The sequence below is a fragment of the Budorcas taxicolor genome, chromosome 14 (assembly GCF_023091745.1).
Source record: "Budorcas taxicolor isolate Tak-1 chromosome 14, Takin1.1, whole genome shotgun sequence".
Taxonomy (NCBI): Eukaryota; Metazoa; Chordata; class Mammalia; order Artiodactyla; family Bovidae; genus Budorcas; species Budorcas taxicolor.
This window is the reverse complement of record NC_068923.1, coordinates 86721584-86743031: the sequence shown is the minus strand read 5'-3', so window position 1 is coordinate 86743031 and position 21448 is coordinate 86721584. Positions and strand designations below refer to the sequence as shown.

Below are 21448 nucleotides of genomic sequence, written 5' to 3'. Positions count from 1 at the left end.
AAGATAGACTATGCAGATTTATGAGGCTCTATCTTTACATACTTTTCTCTTTGACATAAATCTCCTCACAAATTCAAACTTCCTTATTCTCCCCAAACCCCATTCTGTCTCCTAAACACAGTGATAATGCTATATTTTACTGTTTTCCCACTCCTTATGCCACAGTCTGGAGAAGGCAATGGCACCCCTCTCCAGTACTCTTGCCTGGCTAATCCCATGGATGGAGGAGCCTGGTGGGCTGCAGTCCATGGGGTCAGGAAGAGTTGGACACAACTAAGAGACTTCCCTTTCGCTTTTCACTTTCATGCACTGGAGAAGGAAATGGCAACCCACTCCAGTGCTCTTGCCTGGAGAATCCCAGGGACAGGGGAGCCTGGTGGGCTGCTGTCTATGGGGTCAGACAGAGTCGGACATGACTGAAGCGACTTAGCAGCAGCAGCATGCCACAGTCTATATGACATATGTATATAGGATATACACTAGATAGACTGTAATATACACTATAATATGTATATATATATATGGAGTACATACTGTAGTATATGTATAGTACCTTTATGTAAAATGTGATCTTAGGGCTCATTTCATTTGTTTTTCTTCTCTCAGAAATTGCTGTCTTCCCTCCCTGCTAAACAGTATCTGAAAATAGTTGTATCATATATTTCTGCAGTTTCTTTATGTTTATAGGAGGAAGGCAAGTCCATGGTGCTGAAGGGAGAAGTCCCTGCTAATTTAGTAGTTCTGATTTATTCTTGTTTAAATGGGTGGATAGCTAATGGAAATTCTATCCAGCTGATTATGCAGGGCCTCTTGAGATTTGAGCCTAGGTATTAACTCACCTGGTATAGAGTTTTGATTAAGATTGGGCCATCCTGAATGACAGCAAGATTACTAGAAAGAAAGATCAGGCACTTTTATTAGATTACTGTTTCATTAATTTAGCCTTAGTAAAGTTTTTAAAAATTCTTCAGTTTTTGTTATACTCTTTTGAATCAGATCCCGTTATTTTAAATGTTTTCCTGATGTGAATTGGTTTAGCTCTATTGTTAATTACTCTATCATTTTGAAATATTAGGAGCATCATTTCTTGCTATTACAACCATCTATGCTGAGACTGGATCAGGTTTTGTGGTACCAAGTGCTTCTGCCAAGGCAGGAGTGGAGGCCTTGAACAAGTGAGTACTATATTGTTAATCTTATATTACTGTGTATATAGTAATCTAATAAGTACTCTCAGGTTAATCTTGTCCCTGAAGATGATGTGCTTTGAAAGCCTGTGTAACTAAATTCCTGCTTTCTTGTTTCTTTCCAGAGAAAACGAAAACAATGACTAATTCGGATTTGCCAGGAGACATCGTGTCTCGTGAATAGTCTTATTTTTCTATAGCTGCACTGTCCATTAGAATTCTCTGTAGTGATTAAACTATTCTGCAGATCTGTATTATCCAGTAGCTACAAGTGGCCATTGAACCCTTGCATTGTGGTTACTGCAACTGAGAAACTAATTATTACTTAATTTTAATCACTTATCTAGTACGACTGTATTATAAAGTTTGAGGAAAGGGCTGATAGGAACTTAGACTGGAGTGTCCATGTATCTCTACTAGTACCCCCTCTGACCTCCCTTAAATATGCTTTCATCCTTTTATTGTACTTGCTATACTATTATACAGGATTAATAGAACTAGCATAGACAGTGACCACTTATCAGGTCTTTTGGCTTTTTCTCAGCAGTATATGATTGCTTTTTGAGTTTATTCCCCATTGGACTTCCCCAATGTCTTTGTTTTAATGTAAGTTCTTATTGCTTTTCTTTCTTATTACAATAGCCCCATAATATGTTTCTCTGCTGCCAGTTTATTTTTTATTCACGTTCCCACCAGACTCATCTTTCTAACAATGTATGCCTGCTTGTTATAATTCCCTAGGTAAAAACCTTATATCATTTTCTATTCATCTTTGGAATAAAAGCCGAAACTCAGTATAATGTTCTAAACGGACTTGCCTTTGGCCTTTCTGTACTCATTGGCTTGTTAGATCAATATTTACTGTGTACCTTTTGTGTACGTGGCACTTCTAGTAGGTAGAGGTATATGGTAGTAATGGAAATAGAACAATCCTCATTCTCACCTGAGCTTGTATTCTTTTACCATTCTTCCTCTGCTTTAATCACTGTTATTTCTATGCTCTATACTTACTTAAACACATCATGCATTTTCATATATCTATGCCTAGATTGTGCTGTTGTTAGAATTTGTTATAATATATTTCACCTCCCTTCAGGGCTCTCATATCACTTCTTCTGGGATAGTTTTTCTCATTTCTTGGAGTAACAGGCAAGCTTGGCCTTGGAGTACAAAAGGAAGCAGGGCAAAGGCTAACATAATTTTTGTCAAGAGAACTCACTGGTCACAGCAAACACCCTCTTCCAATAACACAAGAGATCACTCTACACATGGATGCTACCAAATGGTCAATACCAAAATCAGATTATATTCTTTGCAGCCAAAGATGGAGAAGCTCTATGCAGTTAGCAAAAACAAGACCTGGAGCTGACTGTGGCTCAGATCTTCAGCTCCTTATTGCAAAATTCAAACTTAAATTGAAGAAAGTAGGGAAAACCACTAGGCCATTCAGATATGACCTAAATCAAATCATTTATGATTATACAGTGGAGGGGACGAATGGATTCAAGGGACTAGATCTGGTAGACAGAGTGTCTGAAGAACTGTGGACAGAGGTTTGTAACATTGTACATGATGAAGTGACCAAAACCATCCCCCAAGAAAAGAATGCAAGAAGGCAAAATGGTTGTCTGAGGAGGGCTTATAAATAGCTGAGGAAAGAAGAGAAGCAAAAAGCAAGGGAGAAGGGGAAGGATACACCCAACTGAATACCGAGTTTTGGAGAAGAGCAAGGAGGAATAAGGCCTTCTTAAATGCACAATACAAAGAAGCAGATGAGGAAAACAGTAGGATGGAAGTGACTAGAGATCTCTTCAAGAAAATTGGAGATATCAAGGGAACATTTCGTGTTAGGTTGGGCATGACAAATGATGGAAACAGTAAGGACCTAGCAGTAGCAGGAGAGATAAGAAGAGGGAGAAAGAATACACAGAAGAACTATACAAAAAAGGTCTTAATGGCCGGGATAACCATGATGGTGTCACTCACGTAGAGCTCGACATCCTGCAGTGTGAAGTCAAATGGGCCTTAGGAAGTATTCCTACGAACAAAGCTGGTGGAAGCAATGGAATTCCAGCTGAACTATTTAAAATCCTTGAAGTTGATGTTGTTAAAGTACCACGCTCAATATATCAGCAAATATGGAAAACTTAGCAGTGGCCACAGGACTGGAAAATGTCAGTTTTCATTCCAAACCCAAAGAAGGGTGATGCCAATGAATGCTCAAACTACCTCACAATTGCACTCATTTCACATGGTAGTAAGTGATGCTCAAAATTCTCCAAGCTAGGCTTCAGCAGTACGTGAACTGAGAACTTCCAGATGTACAGCTGGGTTTAGAAAAGGCAGAGCAACCAGAGATCAAATTGACAGCATTTGATGGATCATAGAGAAAGCACGGGAATTCCAGAAAAATATCTACTTCTGCTTCACTGTCTGTGTTAAAGCCTTTGACTGTGTGGATCACAACAAACAGTGGAAAATTCTTAAAGAGATGGGGATACCAGACCGCCTTACTTGTCTCCTGAGAAACCTGTATGAGGGTCAAGAACCAACAGTTAGAATCTTACATGGAACAAGTAACTGGTTTACAATTGGAAAAGGAGTACGACAAGGCTATATATTGTCACCTTGTTTATTTAACTTCGATGCAGAGTACTCATGCAAAATGTCAGACTGGATGAATCAGGAGCTGGAATCAAGATTTCTGGAAGAAATAACAAGAGCCTCAGATATGCAGATGATACCACTCTAATGGTAGAAAGTGAAAAGGAACTAAAGAGCCTCTTGATGAAGGTGAAAGAGGAGAATGAAAAAGCTGTCTTGAAATTCAACATTCAGTAAACAAAGATCATGGCATCCAGTCCCATCACTTCATGACAAATAGGGAAAATTGGAAGCTGTGACAGACTGTATTTTCTTGGGCTCCAAAATCATTGCAGACAGTGACTGCAGGCACAAAATTAAAAGACACTTGCTCCTTGGAAGGGAAGCTATGACAGACCTAGACAGTGTATTAAAAAGCAAAGACATCACTTTGCTGACTTAGGTCCATACAGAAAAGCTATGGTTTTTCCAGTAGTCATGTACAGATGTGAGAGTTGGACCATAAAGAAGGCTGAACACTAAAGAATTGTTGCTTTCAAACTGTGGTGCTGGAGAAGACTCATGAGAGTCCCTTGGACTGTGTGGAGATCAAACCAGTAAGTCCTGAAGATAATCACCTATTCATTGGGAGGACTGATTTTGAAGCTGAAACTCCAATACTTTGGTCACCTGATGGGAAGAGCTGACTCATTGGAAGAGACTGTGATGCAGGGGAAGATTGAAGGCAAAAGGAGAAGAGGGTGGCAGAGGATGAGATGGTTGGATAGCATCACCGACTCAATGGACATAAATTTGAGCAAACTCTGAGAGATAGTGAAGGACAGGAAAGCCTGGCGTTCTGCAGTCCATGGGGTCACGAAGAGTCAGACAGGACTTAGTGACTGAACAATAACCCTTTGCAGCTTTAAAATTTTGTTTATTCGAATCTAATGAGAAGGGTAACACATTAATAAATGCCATCTTGTGTTGTAGATTCTAAAATGAAGGTGCACAGAGAAGGGCATGGTAGACCATTTTTAATTTATTATTAAAGTTATATAACTTCCCCACTAGGATCTGTGTACTGTGAGAGAAGAAAGCAGATCTTATTCATCTTGCTCATTGCTCAGCAAGATCTGGTACATAACCAATGCTCAGTTCCTGCTGAACTACACAATTCTCTCTTTTGAGTAGTTTTAAGGTACTTTTTAACATGTAAACTAATAATACACATTTCTTTGGGAGACAAAATTGTACTTTACTCAGCGGTTTAAACTTAGTCTGAATAGAGATAATTACCATTTTTAAGGTCAAATGATATTGGAAATAAGAGCTTAGAATGTGACTATTTTGACACCATTTGTACAATATCTATATTTGTTTTGTCGAGATCTTATTCGATATTTCAATTTCATGTTCCCTAAGGGCCATGATCCTGTGCTGCTTTTTTGATATTATATTACTACATGGTGAATCGCACATAGTAGCTGCTCAGTAACTGCGTATGTTCTTCCCCAGCCTGAGTTCCCATCAGCCCTCTTCCATACCTTGTAGCACACGGTCATACCACATAAGGTCTTTTAGGTCCTGGAGACTGCGTGTTGTTATGCCTTTGTCCTTTATACCCACTGACCCACGTTCCTGGACAGTCTTCTCTTCTCCACCCTCCCTTCCAATATCTTCCATCCTCTTCTCTTTCCCCCTTACTCCCACAAAATCCTCCTAATCCTTCTTCAAGTGTTAGCTCACTTATCACCTCCTGAAGGAAGCCTTCCCTCTTACTCCCGGTAGAGACGGGCACTTCTTCCTCTGAGTAATATTGGCACATATTACACAGTTTCCATCTTTCACTTGATGAAGGCACTTGTAATGTTGCAGACACTGTGATCTAATGTACTATAAGTAAAGTTGCATTGAACTTTATAAGTGCAGGACTGAACTCCAGACAATGCGAGGAAGAGACATGATTCTCTCAGTTCTTTATGCTAAATAATGATAGCCTCTTTAAATATGTATATGGATACTGGTCTTCATACTAAAATGTGAATGGTAGGTAGTCTAGCATAGTGCTTAGGACACTAAAATGTAAATATTATATAGTACAGAAGACTGTGATTAAGGGCACATATTCTTGTGCTGGACTGCTAGAAGTTGACTCACTAGCCATATGACCCAGAGCAAATGATTTATTTTCTCTGTGCCTCAGTTTCCTTGTCTGTAACAGAGGGAATAATAGCAGTACTTACCTACTGGAGTTGCAGTCTCTGGTATGTAGTAAGCATGTCGTAAGTCTTGGTTAATAGTATTTTTAATTTATAGTGTAGTATTTTAGAAATCTGTACTGTTTGTTTTAATTTTTAGGTCTCTTGCAGCTGAATGGGGTAAATATGGAATGAGATTCAATGTGATTCAACCGGGGCCTATAAAAACCAAAGTAAGTTTTGGTTTGCTTATGATCACATTTTGAATGATTAAGAAGTGGACGATTAATAGGTACATTCTGAAATATGCAGCATTTTCCAAGGAGACCAGAGTTTGGAGCCCTGGTAGAAGGGCAGAGGGTTTTGGTATTATCCAACATAAGAAATCAGAGAAAGTGATGGCACCCCACTCCAGTACTCTTACCTGGAAAATCCCATGATTGGAGGAGCCTGGTGGGCTGCAGTCCATGGGGTGGTGAAGAGTCAGACATGACTGAGTGACTTCACTTTCACTTTTCACTTTCATGCATTGGAGAAGGAAATGGCAACCCACTCCAGTGTTCTTGCCTGGAGAATCCCAGGGACGGGGGAGCCTGGTGGGCTGCCGTCTACGGGGTCGCACAGAGTCGGACACGACTGAAGCGACTTAGCAGTAGCAGCAGTAGCAGTAACATAAGAAATAAGGAGCTAGGAAAGAAAATAGTAGTTACACAACTCCTTCATAAGGTCTATTTCAGTGTCTTAATATAATATTTCTGGGATCTTCTATGCCTTGAATTTTGGCATTGTGTCTGATTTGTTTTAATGATCTGTTATTATATTTCTTATTTTTTACTATATTTTACAGGTTCTTCCTTTGACGTCCTTTTTTTTAAAATCATGGAAATTTAACTATATTTTAAATTTAAGAGATGCTTTCTAAATTTACCATATAAGCTTGGTCTTACATGTAGAAAAATAGGTAGCATTTTCTTTGAGTCATATCTGTGCCTTTTCACTTTAAACACTCATGTCGTCTAATCCCTGTGTCTCTGGGATTAAAAGTTCTTCTGATGGCATGCATTCTACCTGTAATCAGATATTCATTGCAATTCATATTATCACTTATGCTATTACAGACATTGCTCAAAAAGTTCACAGGTTCTCTGTTCTCTCACATTATCCCAAATAACTTCATTCTCATATCTTTTTGTTTTCATGTAAAGCAGGAATTTTTAATCCCACTTGGAATGTTGCTTTGAAGGCCCAGGTGAAATTTGCTAACTTTAACTTAATAAACTGAGGGGGCTTCCTTGGTGCCTCAAACGGTAAAGAATCCACCTGCGATGCAGGAGACCTGGGTTTGATCCCTGGATCAGGAAGATCCCCTGGAGAATGGAGTGGCTACCCACTCCAGTATTGTTATATAAATGGAAAATAATGCTAAGGAACATTTGCCTTATGGTGGTTCTGGGTTGTTAAATATTAACATGAAGATGGTTGTATTAAGTAGTTTGAAGGGTGGAAAATAGAAAAACTGCCTAAGTGAAACTTGACTGAATATCTTATTTGTTTGGCACTTAAATTATAAAATATGATAAAATTAATGGAAAAATAATTCAAATGCACATATTAAAATACTTGATTCAGAGTATCACTGTGTTAAGCACTGTCTGAAAAGGACTAAACAGTCATCAAAACTTCATTCTAGGACCTGAATATCTAGGAAAGGTCATCTGCATTTTATTATTTATTTAATATATATTTACTGAGTGCCTTCTGTGTGCAAAGGTGCTGAGAAAGATATAAAAACAGTTATGACAAAATGCTTGCCATCAAGGAGCTTTAGTCTAGCTAGCAATCTAGGTATGAGTTTTATGCAAGTGACAAGCATATAATTTTAAAGAAATTAAAAGAAAATTAAAGTATGGAAACTCTGTAGCCAGCACTGATAGAACCAGGTTTGAGACCTTTGTCTATGATTTTCTTTATACCTGTCTAGGAAAAGTTGAAGGACTCACAAGGAGCCTGTGTGTGCTTGCTCTGTCTCATGTCTGTGTTACTGAAAAGAATTGTCACCCAGACTTCCAGGCAGTAGTAGAGGAAGAGTCAATGATTTTTATTAATCAGTGTGCATGCATACTTTGGGCTTCCCAGCTGGCACCACTGGTGAAAAAAAAACCCACCTGCCAATGCAGGATACATAAGAGGTGAGGGTGCGATCCCTAGGTTGGGCAGATCCCCTGGAGGAGGCATGGCACCCCGCTCCAGCATTCTTTCCTGGAGAATCCTCATGGACAGAGGAGCTAGGCAGGCTACAGTCCATGGGGTCACAGAGAGTCAGACACGAATGAGCAAACTGTCACACAGTCACGAGCACACGCGTGCAAACTTTATCTTGGTCTGCTCCTTTTCGTCATTAACAGAAGGCAGAAATCGTTTCGCAGATTTAGTTATGGTTTTTCTCTCTCTGGGACCTACTTGAATTTGATATTACTACATACTGATTTTCTTCCTTTCCTATGATTTTGAGAAAAAAAGGAGAAGGAGAAGGAATTTCCTCTTAAATATTTTCTACTTGGCTCATTTTTCTGTGTTAAATCAAATGACAGTAGCCCCCTTACTTCCGTCACACTAAACTTGTACATATTTCAGAGTATTTTTGTATACATTTTCTCATTTCCCAGGCAAAAATTTTGTGAGATAGCTCAGACAGGCACCCTCATTTTACTTATGAAGAAACTAATGTAGAAAGGTTATATGTTCTAGTGGTTTTTTAAGGGTCAATATTAGGCAAAATGAATGTGGAAGAATTTGGCAAAACTTTTGCTTATAGGGAGTAAGATATGAACAGGCTGCCTTAGTAACATTCCATTTATTGCAAATTTAGTTCTTAAATAGGATTTTTTGTTTTTGTTTTTGTTTTTTAAAAGCAACCTAATTATTTTCTTAACTTCTAAGGGTGCCTTTAGCCGTCTTGACCCAACTGGAGCATTTGAAAAAGAAATTATTGACAGAATTCCCTGTGGTCGTCTGGGAACTGTGGAAGAACTTGCAAATCTTGCTGCTTTCCTTTGTAGTGATTATGCTTCTTGGATTAATGGAGCTGTAAGCATAGTTTTCTCTCTCAACACTTTTGGGAGGTGAATTTGGGGTGGGGAGGTGGATTTGGGGTGTGGAGGTCGATTGTAGAACCAACCCTGATGATGTTGAATGTAAATATGATTTAAATTATTTAATTAGCTGTATTTAGTATGTTATTTATAATATAGAAATACTAATATAGTTTAAGCTTATGGAGTTGATTCATTAATAAATTAATTTTATTAAATGCAAATAACTCTGGTAGACATGCCTTTAAGCTGATCTTTAAGAATGGGTAGAATTTGAAATCATAGAAATGATGGAAAGAGGATTTTTAAGAGAGTAAATCAATTTAGATTTAATTGTCAGTTTTGTCTTTAAAACTTGTGCTTGGATTGAAAGTGTCAAAGAGATATTCCAATCAGTTAGGAGGGAGAAGTGGCTAATGGTTCAGAAAACTTTTTAAAAGAAGTCAATTTCACAGCTTTTATTATCATTTTTTAGGTAATTAGATTTGATGGTGGAGAGGAAGTACTTATTTCAGGGGAATTCAACAGTCTGAGGAAGGTAATACCATTTTGTGAATATAATACAATATTAACAGTGAGGATACTAAGCTTTAAAAACACTCAAGAACCTCATTAAATTGACTTTTTTCTTTTTGTGGTAGGTCACCAAGGATCAGTGGGACATAATAGAAGGACTTATCAGGAAGACCAAAGGCTCCTAAAACTACTCTGGCCTCATCTTGGTTATAATGGAAATTATGCAGACTATCTATAATGATTTGAATATTTTCAGGTCTAATAAATTGTTAATTAGCACGCATTCCTGGAATGTGTATTATATGCTAGGCCAATGGTAGGTAGATCTTGTACATTAAAAGATGAATAAGATGGGATATTGTCTCTTCAAAGAATTTTTAAACAATAAAAACAGGAAAGTGAAAGGCTATTAATAGAACTGAAAGGTGCTTAGAAATGCAGAGAAAGGGACAGATATTTGTAACTGGAGAAAATCAGGAGAAACTTAATGGTGGAAGTAGCATTTAAGTTACATGTTAAAACTATGTCTTTGGTGATGGTGTCTAAAAGAAAACAGAGGATTTACAATAAATCTAATAATGGACTCTGTCTTTTCAGTGTATTTCCTTTTCATTGTACTTATGAATTGTCTTCTTTAACTTAGTATTAATTCAGTTTTAACTCAGTATTAACTCAGTTAACTTAGTATTAATTCAAACAAGTTTTTGCCAGCATCTATTTTGCAACCAGAAATTTTATTTGGCAGTAAGAATAAAACATGAATAATCTACAGCATTTGAACTCTTAAAACTCATTATCTAACAGGATAGATAAACTTGTAAATAATTATTTATGATTCATTGTGATCAATATTCCAGCAGGGTTATGGAGGGGGAAGTAATTCATTCTGTTTCTAGAGTTTAGAGAAAGTGACGCCTAGTAGATAGCATTTCATCTCAGCGTTTAAAGGATATGTTCCCTATGACTTACAATTACCAGAAGGAAAGGATGAGGTGGGGATGAATAGACTGGGAGTTTGAGATTGACATGTATACACTGCAATATTTAGGATGGATAGCACAGGGAATTCTGCTCAATATTCTATAATAACCTAGATGGGAAAAGAATTTGGAAAAGAATAGAGAAAAAAACTTTTTAAATAAAATGCTTGTTTTGAAAAAAATAAAATTACTAGAATAGGAAATGCTAAAAAAATTAAGTATGTGTTCTCTATGTAGAAAAGATGAACAAAGCTTATAAAAACTTTTTGTGTATAATTTCATTTTATTCCATATTTAATTTGACTAATTTGTCATCCTAAGAATCAAATAACAAAAAATCCACAGTTTCAAGTTGATATAGATAGAATTTTGAGTTTATATTTTAAAAAAGTATTTTGCTTTCATTATTCTTGTTTAGTCATTAAGTCATGACTGACTCTTTTGTGACTCCATGGACTGTATAGCCCTCCAGACTCCCCGTCCATGAGATTTCCCAGGCAAGAATACTGGAGTGGCTTGCCATTTAGGAATCAGTCATTATATGCTCGGCAGACTGACTTTCCCCATTGCCTAAGTTACTAAGAGAGGGCACCAGCAGCTTCCATCTTACCTCCTGCAAAAGAATCTAGTTTTTCTGTTTGAACTTATATACTATAAACCTGATATACAAATCCTTATTACATTGATGTTAATTATATGCATTAATTACATTAAATTGTGTACATAAATGGTTTAGAATTTGTATCCTTTACATGTATGATAATTTTGCCTTTTACCTTTTACCTATCTCCATTTACCTTTAAAAATAACCATTTCCTCTCTTCTATCCACATCTTTCTTCTTTATTTTTAAATTATCAATACTTATTATGGTGTAGGGGAAAAAAGTGACAGTAGTTACCTAAATGACTTTTGTAAGTTTCATCACTCTTATTTTCTTCATGATAAAATTCAAAATTGCAATATCTGCTTCACAGGGTTGTTATGAGGATTAGGTGAGAGAACTAAAAACACCATGTTAAGCATCAAGCACGCAAATGAAAGAAAAGGCCCTTCTGTTTCTCTACTCTTTGATTTTTAAGAAATTATTATCATAGAAAATGTGAGAATACAAAAGAATAAAAAAATTGAAAGTTAGCTTCCTAAAGCAAACTTCTGTTAACATTTTGGTATGTTTATTTTCAACTTTTGGCCTTTTTTCATTTAATCTTTATTTTTTATGCAAGTAATTTGTTTATATAATTTATATAGGAAAGAGTACACTGAAATCCCCACTCCAAAGCTGTCTTCCCATGTAACTATCTTCAGTTCTTTTAATTTTTTTTTCTGGAATTACATGAGATTGCAAAGGGTTGGACATGACTGAATGACTAACATGTTTTGGGCTTCCCTTGTGGCTCAGCTGGTAAAGAATCCACCTGCAATGCAGGAGACCCCAGTTCAATTCCTGGTTTGGGAACATCCCCTGGAGAAGGGAAAGGCTACCCACTCCAGTATTCTAGCCTGGAGAATTCCATGAATTGTATAGTCCATGGGGACACAAAGAGTCGGACATGACTGAGCGAATTTCACTTCTGCTTCATTGAGATGGCAATACCAGACCACCGTACATGCCTGCTGAGAAACCTGTGTGCAGGTCAAGAAGCAACAGTTAGAACTGGCCATAGGACAACAGACTGGTTCCAGATTGGGAAAGGAGTATGTCAAGGCTGTATATTGTCAGTCTTTTTAACTTATACGCAGAGTACATCATGCAAAATGCTAGACTAGATGAATCACAAGCTGGAATCATGATTCTCAGGAGAAATATCAACAACCTCAGATATGCAGACAATACCACTTTAATGGCAGAAAGGGAAGAGGAACATCACCTCTTGATGAAGGTGAAAGGGGAGAGTAAAAAAGCTGGCTTGAAACTCTATATAAAAAAAAAAAAAAACATGGAAAATAGAAGGGAAAAAAATGGGAACAGGGACAGATTTTATTTTCTTGGACTCCAAAATCACTGTGGACAGGGACTGGAGCCATGAAACCGAAAGATGCTTGCTTCTTGGAAGGAAGTCTATGACAACCCTAGACTGTGTATTAAAAAGCAGACACATCAATTTGCCAACAAAAGTCCGCATAGTCAAAGCTATGGTTTTCCCAGTAGTCATGTATGGATGTGAGAGTGGGACCATAAAGAAGGCTGAGTGCAGATGAATTGATAGTTTCAAATTATGGTGCTGGTGTGTCTTAGTGTCTTTTTGGATTGCAGTCCCTTGGACAGCAAGGAGATCAAACCAGTAAATTAATCCTAAAGGAAATCAATCCTGAGTTTTCATTGGAAGGACTGATACTGAAGCTGAAGCTCCAATACTTTGGCCACCTGATGCAAAGAGCTGACTCGCTGGGAAAACCCTGATGCTGGGAAAGATAGAAGGCAAAAGGAGAGGCGGGGGTGGAGGATGAGATAGTTAGATAGCATCACCAACTCAATGGACATGAATCTGAACAAACTACGGGAGACAGTAGAAGACAGAGAAGCTTCATGTCCTGCCGTCCATGGGGTCACAAGGACTTGGACACGACTTAGCAACTGCACAACGACTCCAGCTTTCTTTTAATTTCCACTTGCCTGGAATAGCGTTTTCCATCACTATACTTTCAGTCTGTATGTGTCCCTAGGTCCGATGCGGGTCTCTTTTAGGCAGAATATACACAGACCTTGTTTTTTAATCCATTCAGCCAGTGTGTCTCTTTCGGTTGGAGCATTTAATCTGTTTACATATAAGGTAATTATTAATATGTACTTACTTCCATTTTGTTAATTGTTTTGTTTACATGATTCTTTTTCTTCTTTTGTGTTTCCTACCTAGAGAAATTCCTTTAGTCAGTCAGTCAGTTCAGTCAGTTCAGTCGCTCAGTCGTGTCCGACTCTTTGCGATGCCATGAATCGCAGCACACCAGACCTCCCTGTCCATCATCAACTCCCGGAGTTCACTCAGACTTGCGTCCATCGAGTCGGTGATGCCATCCAGCCATCTCATCCTCTGTCGTCCCCTTCTCCTCCTGCCCCCAATCCCTCCCAGCCTCAAAGTCTTCTCCAATGAGTCAACTCTTCACATGAGGTGGCCAGAGTACTGGAGTTTCAGCTTTAGCATCATTCCTTCCAAAGAAATCCCAGGGTTGATCTCCTTTAGAATGGACTGGTTGGATCTCCCTGCAGTCCAAGGGACTCTGTAGAGTCTTCTCCAACACCACAGTTCAAAAGCATCAATTCTTCGGCACTCAGCCTTCTTCACAGTCCAGCTCTCACATCCATACATGACTACTGGAAAAACCATAGCCTTGACTAGACGGACCTTAGTCGGCAAAGTAATGTCTCTCCTAAGTTCCTTTAGCATTGTTTTTTCAGGCTGGTTTGCTTGGGTTGAATTCTGTTAGCTTTTGCTTCTCTGTAAAGCTTTCAATTTCCCTATCAAATCGAAATGAGATCCTTGCTGGGTAGAGTAATCTTGGTTGTATGTTTTTCCTTTTCATCACTTTAAATATAGCCTGCTACCCCCTTCTCTCCTGCAGAGCTTCTGCAGAAGCTTATGGGGATTTCCTTGTATATTATTTTTGCTTTTCCCTTGCTGCATTTTTTCTTTGAATTTAATTTTGAATTAATTTTTGTTAGTTTGATTAATATATGTCTTGATGTGATTCTCCTAGGGTTTATCCTTTATGGGACTCATTGATCTTCCTGGACTTGGGTTGCTATTTTCTTTCCCATGCTAGGAAATTTTTTTCTATAATATCTTCAAATAGTTTCTCATATCCTTTCCTTTTCTCTTCTGGGATGCCTCTAATTCGAATGTTAGTGCATTTAGTGTTGCCCCAGAGTTCTCTAAGACAGTCTTCAATTTTTTTCCCTCTTTTTTTTTTTTTTTATTCCACTCCTTGGCAGTTATTTCCACCATTCTATTTTCCAACTCATTTATCTGTTCCTCTGTCTCATTTATTCTGCTATCAATTCCTTCTATGTCAGGGAATGTTTAACAAGAGGATTCCTACGTGCTATTTCTCATAAATCCTCTATTCCTTATCAGTTTCTGTTGTCAGAAACTAGTGGAACGGCAAGGACTGAGATCATAGGATGAGACAGGCTTGAATCTCCTTCAGTAAACATTCTCCTTATGACAAAACTGCTTAGTCTCGATCCTCTTTCTTGAGATGTGGATTGTCTCCTGACCTTGTGGCCGTTATTGATCCCTTGTTCCCTAGGTAACAGTTGCCGTACATTTGGTTTTCTGATCTTTATCATTGTCGAAAGAAATTTCTTGTACCACAGTCTATATATACTCACAGAAAGATCATTAAAGCACCTTTGCTCCATCAGAGCTTGGGTCCCCATGTCTTTCTTTCTCTCTCTCTCTCTCTCTCTCTCCCTCCCTCTGGCTCTCTCTTTCACTTTCTTATCATCGACTCCGGACCACCAGGTTCCGATCCACTAAAGGACCCCAACACTTCTACTGTATTTTTCATTTCATTTGCTGTTCATCTCTGTTTGTTCTTTAGTTCTTCTAGGTCTTTGTTAAACATTTCTTGTATTTTCTCAATCTATGCCTCCATTGTATTTCTAAGATTTTCAATCATTACAAGTATCAGTCTAAATTCATTTTCAGGCAGATTGCCTATTTCCTCTTCATGTATTTAGTCACATAGATTTTTACCTTGGTCTTTCATCTGTAACATATTTTTTTGTCATGTCTTTTTTTCTTTTTTTAATAGATTCCTGTCTTCTGGTTGTTTGGCCTGAAGTTTCTAGCACTGGAAATTGCAGGCAGTTGGGTAGAGCTGGGTCTTAGTGTGAGATGTGGACCTACAGGAGACCTTACTTTGATTAATATCCCCTGGGTTCTGATGTTTTCTGTTAGTCCAGTAGTTTGGACTTGGCACTCCCAGTACAGGAACTCAGGCCTGACCTCTGGCCTAAGAACCAAGATCCTGCAGGTTGTGCAGTGTGGCAAAAAGAAAATAAATAAATAAATAAATAAGAGTACCAAAGAATACCAAATAAATTGAGAATATTAACATATATTAGAGAATATATATATATGAAACAACTGGAAGGTAAAACAGAACCCCAATAACAAAAACAAAAAAGTGCTTCTGTCCTTCACAGGCTGCCCTGGGCTGAATGCTTGGGGGACTGCCTGTAACTTCTCCTGATATCTATTCCCTGAGGGTCCCTCCCCATCCAGCTCGTCTCTTCCTCCTCTGTGAGCAGAGGGAGCCTTGGAAGGTGGTGGATCAGGTGCAGGGCCTCAGCAGGTCCCCCAGGCCGAGTTGGTGCGGGGATGTGAGCCACATTCCCCTCTGATCCTCCAATGCCCAGGTCCCTTCCTGCCCCCACTGGCCCCTCAAGGTAAGTGTGCCTCTTCAGGTGTATGGATACCTCCCCTCCTCCAGCTTCCCCCAGGGGCCCTGACCGCCTTCGGCCTCCCCTTCTTCCCCCTCCTTCCCCCCAAAGTCCTGTCCTGTTGCTCCAGGATTTATCCCATCCACCTGGGTGCTGAAGTCCCCACAAGCATCTGGTAGTGTCTTGGCTGTGCAGAGATGTGGACTCCATGTGTTCCCTCTCCTCCACCTGGACACTACCCCTTCCACCCCTTCATTTTATAAAGAGAGCTGAAGCTCAAGGAAGTTAGGACTTGACCAAGGTCATACGATTAAGCTAAGCTTATGTTTCCTGCTCAACTGGACCAGATTCTTAGGATCATCATTTAAACAAGGAGACAACAATAAGGTCTTTATGAGATACAGTTCTATTACAAAAGCCTGAAAAGAAAAAGACCCATTAATTTTTCGGCATGGGGGGATTGGTTCTTGATCAATTTAATTTTGTTGTAACTGAACATAAAATATTTGTTGTATTTTCATAAATTCATTCACAGCCTCAATCCCTTTAACTTCAATTTCCTTCCAAGGTCTTGCAGTTCTCAAGTGTACAGTAATATAACCCTTGGGTCTGGAGACAGAAAACATGGTGCTTAATACAAAATCTCAACTTCTTATGCTGGTAGAGGTGATCTTGCCTGCTCTGTCTTATACACCCTCTCCCCCAACCCAGGCTCACAGCAGCTTTCTTTCTATTCCTCAGAATTATTTGGCCTAGGGCCTTTGCACTAGCAGTTTATTCATCCTATGAATGAATGTGCTTTTCCTTATCTTTATAAAGCTGGCTTTTTTAGGGATGCTTTGGACACCATTAATTTTTCAAAAATAATTTTAACTGACCTATGATTGCTAAAAATACTCAAATCATGAATTTTCACAAAGAGAATTTGGTTGTATAACCACTAAGCAGGTAAGAAACAAAATATCATGAGGCGTTCAGAAGCCTTCCTTATGTTCCCCGCTGTGACTCCATTTTTCTCCCTAAAACTAACCGATATTTCGACTTCTAACATCTAAGTTAAGCTGCTTTTGAAGTTTCTATTTAGAATTATAAAACATGTATTCTTATATTTTTGGATTTTATCTACATAGCAATTGCTTTGTCATTGTTCAGTTGCCAAGTTGTGCCCAATTCTCTGCAACCCCATCAACTATAGCATGCCAGTTTCCCCTACCTTTCACCATCTCCCTGAGTTTGCTCAAACTCATGTCCATTGAGTCAGTGATGCCATCCAACCATCTCATCCTCTGTCACCTTTTTTTCATCTTGCCCTCAGTCTTTCCCAGCATCAGAGTCTTTTCCAATGAGTCAGCTCTTCCTATCAGTTGGCCAAAGTACTGGAGCTTCAGCTTCAGCATTAGTCCTAGTGAATATTCAGGACTGATTTCCTTTAGGATGGACTGGTTGGATCTCCTCGCAGTCCAAGGGATTCTCAAGAGCCTTCTCCTACACCACACAGTTCAAAAGCATCAATTCTTCAGTGCTCAGCTTTCTTTATAGTCCAACTCCCACATCCATACATGACTACTGGAAAAACCATAGCTTTGACTAGATGGATTTTGTTGGTAAAGTAATGTCTCTGCTTTTTAATATGCTTTCTAGGTTTGTCATAACTTTTCTTCCAAGGAGCAAGTGTCTTTTAATTTCACAGCTGCAGTCACCATCTGAAGTGACTTTGGAGCACAAGAAAATAAAGTCTGTCACTGTTTCCACTGTTTCCCCATCTCTTCGCCATGAAGTGATGGGATTGGATGCCATGATCTTCATTTTTTGAATGTTGAGTTTTGAGCCAGCTTTTTCACTCTCCTCTTTCACTTTCATCAAGAGGCTCTTCAGTTCTTCTTCCTTTCTGCCATAAGGGTGGTGTCATCTGCATATCTGAGGTTATTGATATTTCTCCCGGCAATCTTGATTCTAGCTTGTGCTTCATCCAGCCCAGCATTTCTCATGATGTACTCTGCATATAAGTTAAATAAATAGGGTGACAATATACAGCCTTGATATTCTTTTCCTAATTTGAAATCAGTCTGTTGTTTCATGTCCAGTTCTAACTGTTGCTTCCTGACCTGCAAACAAATTTCTCATGAGGCAGGTAAGGTGGTCTGATATTCCTATCTCTTTTAAGAATTTTCCACAGTTCGTTGTGATCCACACAGTCAAAAGCTTTGGCATAGCCAATGAAGCAGAAATAGATGTTTTTCTGGAACTCTCTTGCTTTTTCTATAATCCAGCAGATGTTGACAATTTGATCTCTGGTTCCTTTGCCTTTTCTAAAGCCAGCTTGAACATCTAGAGGTTCTTGGTTCATGTATTGTTGAAGCCTCACTTGGAGAATTTTAAGCATTACTTTACTAGCGTGTGAGATGAGTGCAATTGTGCAGTGGTTTGAACATTCTGTGGCATTGCCTTTCTTTGGGAAGGAAACTGACTTTTCCAGTCCTGTGGCCACTGCTGAGTTTTCCAAATTTGCTGACATATTGAGTGCAGCACTCCAACAGCATCATCTTTTAGGATTCAAAATAGCTCAGCTGGAATTCCATCACCTCCACTAGCTTTGTTCGTAGTGATGCTTCCTAAGGCCCACTTGACTTCGCACCCCAGGATGTCTGACTCTAGGTGAGTGATTGAACCATCATGGTTATCTGGGTCATGAAGATCTTTTTTGTATAGTTCTGTGTATTCGTGCCACCTTTTCTTAATATCTTTTGCTTCTGTTAAGTCCATACCATTTCTGTCCTTTATTGAGCCCATCTTTGCATGAAATGTTCCCTTGGTATCTCTAATTTTCTTGAAGAGATCTCTAGTCTTTCCAATTCTATTGTTTTCCTCTCTTTCTTTGTAATGATCACTGAGGAAGGCTTCCTTATCTCTCCTTGCTATTATCTAGAACACTGCATTCATATGGCTCTATCTTTCCTTTTCTTCTTTGCCTTTCATTTCTCGTCTTTTCTCAGCTATTTGTACGGCCTCCTCAGACAACCGCTTTGGCTTCTTATATTTCTTTTTTTTGAGAATGGTTTTGGACACCACCTCCTGTATAATGTTGTGAGCCTCTGTCCATAGTTCTTCAGGCATTCTGTCTGTCAGATCTAATCCCTTGAATCTATTTCTCACTTCCCCTGTATAGTCATGAGGGATTTGATTTAGGTCATACCTGAATGGCCTAGTGTTTTTCCCTACTTTCTTCAATTTGAGCCTGAATTTTGCAATAATGAGCTGATGGGGGAGCCACAGTCAGTTCTCAGTATTGTTTTTGCTGACTCTATAGAGCTTCTTCATCTTTGGCTGCAAATAGTATACTCAGTTTGATTTTGTTATTGACCATCTGGTGGTGTCCATGTGTAGGCTTGTCTCCTGTGTTCATTCTCATAGTTATGTTACATTTCACCATACGAATATACCAGTTTAATGCTCAGCTATTGGTAGACATTGGATTATTTCTAGTTTGGGTTATGTCAAATACAATGCTGCTTGCTTTAAGCATCCTTTTTTTTTTTTTTTTAAGATACATACACCTTCCTCTGTTAGGTTGCTAAGCCTAAAAGTGAAATTTCTGGATTGTGAAGTGTGTGTGCGTGTGCTTTGTCACTCAGTCGTGTCTCTTTGCAACCCAATAAACTGTAGCCTGCCAGGCTCTGTTCGTGGAATTTTCCAGGCAAGAATACTGGAGTTGGAGCATGTTGCCATTTCCTACTCCAGGGGATCTTCCTGACCCAGGGATCGAACATGCATTTCTTGCGTCATCAGGCAAATTCTTTACCACTGAGCCACCTGGGAAGCCCATGAACTGTACATGCATTCAAATTCAGTAGATGCTGCCAAATGGCTTTTCAAGGTCTTCACAACTTAACTTCCCACCAAGCAGTGTGTAAACATGTTCACTGTGCCACAACCACACCAATGCTTGGCATTCAAAAATCTCTTTAACTTTAGTCTCTCTGGTGAGGGCATAATAGTATCCCACTTATTCTAATTTGATTTCTCCTGATTACTAATAACACTGATTATTTTATTTTTATTTTGGTTAGATATCCTTTTATTTGTGAAATGCCCGTTCAGCCTTCGTACACATTTTTATGTTGTGTTAAATATAAACATTGTTTTCAGAAACAATGTTTATATATTTGTACCTTTGTCAGTGTTAACAAATCACTGAAGGAGGTCATCAAGTGCACTTGAGTACAGGTTGACCCAAGAGCTGAGTCCAGGCTCCTCACTCTCTCCTTCCTGGAATGTCCATGTGACCTACCCTTCCTACACCAGAGCTCTTTCAGCCACGAGCAGGTAAGGTACTGTGAGACCACCTGGATTGAATGTGTGACTGAACCCAGAGTCAAGGCTCTATAGAAACTCTCAGATTCAGGTGGGTGAGTGTGGAGGTCTACTCACTTAACACCCAAGCCAAACCTTGTATGTCAATTTCCTTACTTACTAAAACAGCCACCTGCCAGTCTGGAGTGGCCTGCCTCTTTCCTAGGTCGCTCCATGCCCTCCATGTACTGGGGCCAGTTTCAGGTCTCACCTGGGAAACTCTCAAGATTGTGAGCCAACACAAACACCTGTTCACACGCTGGTGTTTGGTTTTCAAGCTACAAGCAACTTTGTTCTCTTAATAGCATATTTTTGAGAACAGAGTTCCTAATTTTAACGGAGTCCAAATTTTCAGTCTGCTTTTTCATAACTGGTTAAGGAATTTTTCCATGCTTGAAGTATTAGAGATATTCCCTTGCTGTCTGTGTACACTTCCCATTTAGACTGGTAACATAGTTGGAATGGATTTCATGATATGAGGAAGGTGTTATACAAGCTACCTTACATTTGTTCTTTCGGACTCATTTTCCATTCTTCGTTCTGTTCTCTGCTCCAGGAGGCTGGCCTGTCACCTATATGTAATTGTGACTAATTTAGCTGAGTTGTAAGAATCTTCCCCAGGAGTGCTTAGGAGTTAAAGTCCACCCTGATAGGCCAGGTGCTCAATTTGTGGCCCTTATAACTGTCAGCACTCTAGGAAATTCCCTCAGACATCCTCCTATCAGAATTTTTGCTGTTGCTTTTCTTTCTTTTTCCTTGCTATTACTGTAAGAGCACCAAACCTGGTCTAGTTATGGTGTATACTTCATAATAAACAGCTGTTCACCCACAGATGAAATGTAGGGAAATTCTGTATATTACTCCTATGCCTCTGGAGAACATCTTTCACAAAGAAATATTTGATTATGTTTGCTGAGATTTCTTTGTAAATCTTAATGTCAGAGACACCTATTAATTCAATGAGGCATCCCACAATTCGATGATAATGAGTTAAACAGGTTTACATTTATTTAAATGTCTTGTGCTGTGCTTAGTCACTCAGTTGTGTCCAACTCTTTGCACCCCCATGGGCTGTATCCCACCAAGCTCCTCTGTCCATGGGGATTCTCCAGGCAAGAATACTGGAGTGGGTTGCCATTCTTCTCCAGGGGATC

The 21448-nt window shown here is 39.0% G+C and overlaps 1 protein-coding gene across 2 annotated transcripts in view; it reads left to right on the top strand.

Moving 5' to 3' along the window:
* DECR1 (2,4-dienoyl-CoA reductase 1) overlaps nucleotides 1–10156 on the top strand; it is a 40501-nt gene extending 30345 nt beyond the window's left edge. For both annotated transcript variants that reach the window (XM_052651768.1, XM_052651769.1), the window contains 5 exons: nucleotides 1076–1175; nucleotides 6132–6204; nucleotides 8912–9058; nucleotides 9539–9601; nucleotides 9705–10156. In XM_052651768.1, coding sequence (XP_052507728.1) covers nucleotides 1076–1175; nucleotides 6132–6204; nucleotides 8912–9058; nucleotides 9539–9601; nucleotides 9705–9764 — 443 coding nt within the window. In that variant the 3' untranslated portion in view covers nucleotides 9765–10156. The remainder of the gene's footprint in view (nucleotides 1–1075; nucleotides 1176–6131; nucleotides 6205–8911; nucleotides 9059–9538; nucleotides 9602–9704) is intronic.
* The last annotated feature ends 11292 nt before the right edge of the window (nucleotides 10157–21448 follow it).